This window comes from Triticum aestivum, chromosome 3A, assembly GCF_018294505.1.
Source record: "Triticum aestivum cultivar Chinese Spring chromosome 3A, IWGSC CS RefSeq v2.1, whole genome shotgun sequence".
In the NCBI taxonomy this organism is placed as follows: Eukaryota; Viridiplantae; Streptophyta; class Magnoliopsida; order Poales; family Poaceae; genus Triticum; species Triticum aestivum.
The window spans coordinates 701242976-701250629 of NC_057800.1; the positions used below are offsets into that span (position 1 = coordinate 701242976).

The following is a 7654-nucleotide window of genomic DNA, read 5'->3' on the forward strand; positions in this document are numbered from 1 at the left end:
TTTCATATTTCACGTTGGATGTGTTTTATGTGTTCCCTGACTCATTGAAACATCTCAAGTAGTCATATCGCATGGAACAGAAAAAGTAACAGGAGTATCTACATGGCCACACAACCACAACTTTTCCAAAGTAAAACTGTATACACAAGATTATTCACAAAAAAACAGGGGATAACAACAGCAAGCTCACAATTTCTTTTTCCTTTTTTGAAATGGGGATTTATATTTAAAAGATATATTTTTACAATAAATGAAAAAACGCTTTATATATTAAGAAACTATATATATATATATGCATACAATCAGTCGAAAGTTGGCTCACCACACAGAATGGGACTGCATCCCATAACACACCGAGACTTGACACACAACCACCTAATTTGTCCCAGACATGGACGTTTGCATTAGCAGATCGATGAACCTTATCAAATTAAGTTGTGGACATGAAAAATAAAATCTATCTAATTTCTAGGACACTTGCATTTTTTTTGAGAAAAGGACACTATTGCAAAGTCACTTACTGTGTCAGATATAAAAATGATGGGCTGCATGGATCATTGTTTCGAGGCCTTGAAAACATCCAACTCACACTTTGTTTTTAGGAATATGTCAAGCCCTTCATGACAGCGTCTTTGGTCCACACCTCTGCAATGCTCATGCAGGATACCGTTTTGGAGATGTGCATACTATCGAAGACGCATATTACGAACTGTCCTAAACCTCAATGGAAACAAAGACAATGAGTAGGAGGAGTATAGTGCTTCAGTGAGTAGCCCCAGGGCATTCCACAGCTCGACCCGGCCCTGCATTGAAAGCAACATATGTTCGACTGGCTCCATCGCGGGGCAAATATCGCATAAGCATAACTGAAACCGACAGTGTCGAACATATGTGCCATCAGGACGACATATTCAGTGTGCACCAGTCCGTGGGAGGGCCGGAGCCTGCAGTTGCCGCAATAGGCAGCGAACACCCTAACGTTGCCGCCGCTTTCTGTGGCCAGGGCGAAGTCAGCAAGGCTTCGGGCGACGGCGACGGCGGAGCCGCTGGAGGAGTAGCCAGAGATACGGCCTGGGGCACAGGGGTTTTGGCGAGACCGCGAGAGTGCCGTAGTGCGCTTTCTTGTTGTTCATGCTGTAGACCATCTCGTCCATCACCGTATTGGCCCGGCCATGCCCATCACCGCCGCGGCGATCGCGGCCAGCACTCTGCGCCATCTCCCGTGTGTGCAGGTCAACCTCGTCCACGGCTGACTTGCAGCTGAGCTGGCGCGAGCTCAAGGCGGCGGCCTCCCATCTGCGCTGGAAGGCGGCGCCGGGCTGCGGCCAGAGAGACGTGAGAGGGCGCAAGGTAGCCGGGCCGTAGCGACCTCACACGCTGACGGCGGGAGGGCTGCATAGGGCGGCGGGGCAAGCCGCAAGCGTCGTCGTCGGGGAACGACTGCGAGTTGTCTGGGAGTGAGGACGCGTTGCCGCACGCATCACGCGTCTGACTGCCATGACGACATCGAGGTCTTGTGATGCCAAAGGCGGCCGTCTCTCGATCGCGCGCCTTTCCTACGCCGCCTGTCCTGCCTGTCATGTTCACGTCTGTGATGATCGAGACCCAGAAGCTCCACCGCCCTCCATGCCGAATCCACTATGATCATTGCACACAATATCGAACACATGCAGGTGCGCGTGATTTCTCACCTCTTATTTGGAGCTGCCGAGGACCATGGGAGGTGGCCCAGGCGATCGTATCGTTCCCGCCATAGCCGAGCATGATATGGCAGGTTCGGAGCATCTGGTGCCCGACCTGAGGAACCGGCCATATGATCAGTGGTTGTGTGATCCCACATACGCAAAGCGGAGGCGGAGGAGGTGCCCCTGTCGGAAGGGCGATGGAGTGGCCAGCGCCGGGAGGGAAAACGGGGGCCCGACGGTCGAGGCTCGTAGAGGGACGGGCCAACAGCGAAGTCATGAAGGGGACGACCGCAGGCATCTATTGGTGGGATTTGGGAGATGTGCGACCAAAAAGAAAAACACCTCCTTTCATAGGGACATGCAACGAAGGTGATTGAGTCGTGCACGTTTCTAACTGGACAATCTAGAGATATCTACTATCGCCTACATCCATCAATCGACACAAAAGAAGAAGAAGAAAGGAACACAAATGCCTACGTTGAGCGGCCGGCCATCGAAAGAAGCCTGGAAACGATCGATACATGCACGTGGCGTGAAAAACTCGCCGCTGCATGCATGCAACTGCAAAAAAAAAACCACCGCCTACCCACCGCTGCATGCATGCAACTGCAAAAAAAAATCCACCGCCTATCCACCGCTGCATGCATGCATCTGCAAACAAAGCAGCAAAGATCAATCACGTCACGCATCTATGCCCCCCGCCATGCAGGCCCACCTCCACCGCCCCGGTTGACTTGGCATAAAATCCTGAAGAAAATCTCTAGGTGCACCACAATGTGTACCTCATCAGAACCCCCAGTAAATAACGTGTCGCATCCCTATTGGTTGGTTTTTCACTGATTGAAAAAAGCCAAAAAAACAGGGTAAAAGAAACCTGGTCAGATTTAGTATATGTATAATGTATAAAGAAAAGATCTATATCAAAACTAGTATTTTTAATGTAAAAATATTTTGTACTTGCATATTTTATAAACCAAAAGTATACATGTACATCGGACGATAGTCGTCGCAACAATTAAATAAGGGCATATTCCATCCTTTAGAAAGTAAAAAAATTAAATAATTTCCAATTTAGCACAAATGTCTAGTAACAAAAAATAAACATGCTGGTGTGGATTTTTTTTTCCTAATTTGTTACAATAGCACTTCAAGTACCAAAGGATCGCGTTCCTTTTTTGTGGTTTCATTTTAACTAAAGTGGAATAGATGGAAATTGCTTTTTGTATAGAGATAGCGCGTCAAAATTGTGCTTGAAAATATTTAATGGAGATAAACTTGAAGATTTTTGGAAAGTAAGTTCTAGAAAGATTGCTCGGTCCAACTACAATACATATTAGATATTAATTAATTCATCACTTTGCATTTTCGCAATACATGTTTTTTTTGCAACAGATAGTTCTTGGAAAAAATGTGTTGCTCATATGGTAAATTTTAGAAACTTCTTTCCCTAACTATTTTCTTAATTTAATTAGGCCTGAACTTTAATTTTGCATCGGGCCCCCAAATTCTCAGTACGGCCCAGTGGCCATTCTCTCGTCTGATGGAACCCTAGGGATCAGATCCCTGGTGGTTTGTCTCAAAAAAAAAGATCCCTGGTGGTTCCCATATATATTCTATCTGCCCTAGAGCTCCATCGCCCCCGCCGTCACTTCCACTTCACACCACTCCTCTTGCTTTGCTATCGAGATCCAGATTGAGCTCCCGGCCAGCCGACGACCATGGCGGAGGCTGCACCGCTTTCCCCCCACCGCAGCCTCCCGGAAGAAATCTCCATCTGGGAGATCCTCGTCCGCCTGCCCCCCAAAGCCCTCCTCCGTTGTCGTGCCGTTTGTCGCACCTGGCGCGGTGCCACCTCCACCCACGACTTCCTCCTTGCTCACCATGCCCGCCAGCCCGCCCTCCCCCTCTTCTACGCCTCCAATTTCAAGTGCGACGGCGACCGCGTCAAGTCCCTAGACATCATTCCCTTCGACCACCGAGTAGGGATCGCCGCCGCCGACCGGCTCCAGTCCGTCGCACGAATTGACCTCTCCTATCCCGGTCTGGAGATCTCCTGCGATGGTCTCCTCGTCTTCTCCGTAGGCGAAAACAGAAATTTGTCTGTCTACAATCCCGCAACTCGTCAATATGCTCCACTCCCACAGATTGCTGGCTTCATGTTACTGGGGATGTACCTGCACAGCCCAACCGGCGAGTACAGATTATTGTTGTACTTGAGTGATGCAAATCTGGGACACAATGGCTCCTATGTCTTTTCAGTAGGCTCCGACCAGCCGCCAAGGTACAAAGGGTATCCCAATGCATTTGAATTGATGTTCACCAGACCCATTTTGTTCCGTGGTAGCCTGCATTGGCAAATTCTAAAGAGCGCGGGCAACATGTTAAAGGTATTCAACACGACCGTTGAGTCATTCCGGCAGATGCGTGCTCCGCTTCTTCCTTACCCCGCTCACCTGTTTGAGATGGATGGAATGCTCAGCATGTTCAGCTTTGATGAGGCAACCAACACAACCATTGATATCTGGATGTCACAAGACTATGACAATGAGGTATGGGCCTTGAAATACCGGGTTAAATTACCAGTTGCAGATCTCACAGTGCGGTTTGGAAAGTTTGTTGAGTATTGGAATTTCATGGTCACTTCTAGGGATGGTGATGTGTCCATGCTGGTCAAATTTGGTGAGTGGCTACTTCAGTTTGACATCAATGGCAAGTTTAGTGCCAGTTTCCATTTTAGAGGCCTTTTTCCTGCTGAACATTGTCTCAAGCAAACTCTTGTTCAGCATACATTCTTTCCAATGCTACAGGGTTATGTTGTGAAAAATTCGCCTTTCATCGGATGTGATAGCTGTCCAGTGAGGCAACGCTTCTAAACGGCCTAGCGGTATCCTTATGAGCTACAATATCGAGTTTGAGCCCGCAGGCTTCTTTGTTGATGCATGAAGTTGTGATCAGGAAGCTCTCACTGTTATGTGGTTGCGTGAAATCTATGCATGTTTTGGTACCAAATTACCAAGTCATTTTGGTGTGTGTCTGAAAGATGTGCTCCGGTCTGCCTCATGTCTCGGCTATACTCCTATTTATTAGGTAGCAATCTACATGCCTCGTGTTTCTGTTTCTTGAACTGGAGGATTGACTTTACCTTTTTTCTTGGTCTTCGTTTTATTCCATGAAATTATGTACTGCTCTTCTCAAAGATGAATTCTTATTATCTAGCAATCTTGATGTGTCTCATGTTTCTAAGTTCTGTTCTAGCTGACCATTGAATGTGAAACTTGAATGTGGCAGATTGATTATCCTCTCAATTTCTTAACTTGCTAATATCCTCATGAGCTGCTATGTATAAAATGGGTCCACCTATGGGCTGGCTAGTTTCTTTATTATGATCAAGAAGCTATCACTATTACATTGTTGCATAAATTTCGTGTGTGTGAACATCCTATTGGGCCGAATGGCTACCAGTTCTGTTGTGGCTGGTTATGAAATTAGGACATATTATCCTCTTTAATGACTGGAAAGTTGAACTTGGGTTTTTAAAGAGCTTGAAGAACTGCTCGTTGAAGTGCATGATTGCATTATAGTCAACTTAGAGAAATGTTCGTTCATTCCTCTTCATGTATTCATTGCTTCTGGTTAGATACTTAGATGTTAAAAAGCAATGCTATAAACCTGTCTTTGCTGTTGCGTTGTTTGTGATTAAGCTTATCATGGTCAGGCTGGGGTACAAGATTGTTTTCTCCTTTAGACTCTGTAACTACCAGCCATGTTCATTCCCTCTGATCAGTGCAAGACCGTCTCGAGTACCATTGGTCTCAAGCAGATTGTCTCAAGTTCACTCTGATCATTTGTTATCGGATGTGCCATTGCAGGATCACTTGAAGCGCACCCACATTTAGTTTTATGTAGCATGCTACATACTGGTGAATTTTTTTTTGTATAGGTACAATTTACACTGTTGATGCAACATACAAGCTGAACACCAGATTAGTATAGTCTCTGTTTTTTGTTGCAGGGTTGCAGTTCTTGTACCAGAGCTGACTGACGGACTGACTGCTGTAGAGCTGACAATGATCCTCCTTTTTTTATTTTGAATACTTAGCCTTTCATCTGACGAGAAGATTATGTTGTGAATACTTGGCCTTTCGTCTGAGGGTTGTTGACTGTGGTGGTGCTTCTTATTGGCCTAGCTCTTCGTATCTACATGACATGCAGTATGTATTAACCGGATCCACTATGAGGCAACTATATTCTTTGTTGATGTATTAGAAATTATGATGAAGAAGCTCGGATTATTTCACCGCACAACCTGATTACCATGTGTGTGTGACGATAATGAGAAAAAGGAAGGTCAGCAAAACATGTGCATTGAAGCAAGGCGGCGGAGGATCTCTACTCCTAATGGAGCAGTTGGTAGTCTCGCTTTCAGGTTTTTTTTGTTCCACCTCTTATGGTTTTTTTGGTACCTCTTCCCACCTTCGCTGGTTTTTTTCCATAGATTTTTTTCGTCCCCTCCCCACTTCATCAGTTAATTTTCGCGTCACCCTCTCACGCAACAAAAGAAATTTGAACAGATCAGAACTTTTTATACTGGCGCAAGTTATTTAGTGTTGTAGAATCAATCAGGAACAATCTCTAAAGATCAAATCTAAATTAATTAACCTTACCTTAAATCACTCAATCACATTAATTAGAAAACAAATATTTGATTTTAAAAAAAATCGCTCAATCACATTAACCTTACCTTAACTCACGGATGGTAATCAATCTCCAAATAAATGAAAAAAATACATCGAGGGAGCAGTAAATAAACTCTCTTCTTTATGACATGTATATGATCTTACCTTCCCTCTTCGTTGTCTGAGCATTCTTGATTCTCGAGACCGATGCTTGGGCTGAGCATTCTTGATTCTCGAGACCGATGCTTGGGCTGCGTCACTGGATCGCGACGGTGCCGGAGGACGAGGACGGCGAGGCCGGGTGCCGCAGCACTGCGTTGGCCGTGGCCAGTGAAGGGGTGAAGAAGGGCGGCTTCCCTGGCCCTGGCCATGGCCCTGGAAGTTGGTGCGGTGGAAGCGGCACTTGATGGACCCGACGTAGGTGGCTGGCGCGCAGATAACACAACGTATCCATCCAGTACCAGATCCAATCACATCATATGGTGCGACCAAAATTCAAGTATGAAACACGCAAGGGCTTCATCTTGCACAGTATTTTCATTTCCAGTAGTGGGGCGTTCGCCAGTTGTGTGATGCACACACTTGTCAAATCTACTAGGCATCAGACTACTGATGCTTCTCACCTATCAGACCAGTCCACGGCCATTGGATCAGATGCATGTTGGCCGTCAGATTTGGTAGTAAACTCCCTCACGTGATTTATGGATTGTAGCGTTATTTTTTTTTTGAGCGGAATTTGTGGCGTTAATTGACTGTGCATCGTAACTGCTATGCGTGCACGGGACCAAGGATAGGCCTGGTCGTTGTTTCCTTCTTCTGAGATTTGTGCTTCCAAGAATTAGTGGAATATAAATCCTAACCATAATTTGTTTCCAGGTAGTAAACCAGCTCCGTATCATAACCATAAATTAGTGGGAAATAATTCATATCATAACCAGAATTTGTGCTTCCGAGAATTGTGCTTCCAATAATTATGCTTCCGAGGATTGCTTCCGAAAATCGTTTGCTACCATATTTACGGGAGATTATGTGCATCTTTATGCCATGGAAACAATCCTTTTAAACGTCAGAAGCATGTACTTCAACTAAATCTAGTACAATATGTACCCTCAAAAAAAAAATCTAGTACAATATGTACCTATATTTTTCCGAGACACATTTTTATGCAACTATGAATTAGTCTATGTTATATTTTTAGGAGATGGAAATAATTTTTTTATGTAAAGGAAGCATTTTTGTTCTATAATGAAGACATTTGCTTTGCAAAGAAATCATCGGCATGAACAAAAAGAA

General features: G+C 45.2%; 1 protein-coding gene across 1 annotated transcript; it reads right to left on the reverse strand.

Moving 5' to 3' along the window:
• Positions 1-607: 607 nt before the first annotated feature.
• On the reverse strand, positions 608-1991 carry LOC123063341 (uncharacterized). Its single transcript, XM_044487104.1, has 2 exons — positions 1692-1991; positions 608-1574 (listed from the first exon to the last, which is right to left on the reverse strand). Exons 1-2 carry the CDS (start codon positions 1981-1983, stop codon positions 1234-1236), a joined length of 633 nt encoding a protein of 210 aa, XP_044343039.1. The 5' UTR covers positions 1984-1991; the 3' UTR covers positions 608-1233.
• Positions 1992-7654: the final 5663 nt, after the last annotated feature.

Bases quoted from the DNA above. Each gene is read 5' to 3' on its own strand.
- LOC123063341 (XM_044487104.1), bottom strand. From the start codon at position 1,983: ATGCCTGCGGTCGTCCCCTTCATGACTTCGCTGTTGGCCCGTCCCTCT. The intron at 1,575-1,691 runs GTGAGAAATCAC...TGAACATGACAG, and splicing joins TCGGCAGCTCCAAATAAGAG to GCAGGACAGGCGGCGTAGGA.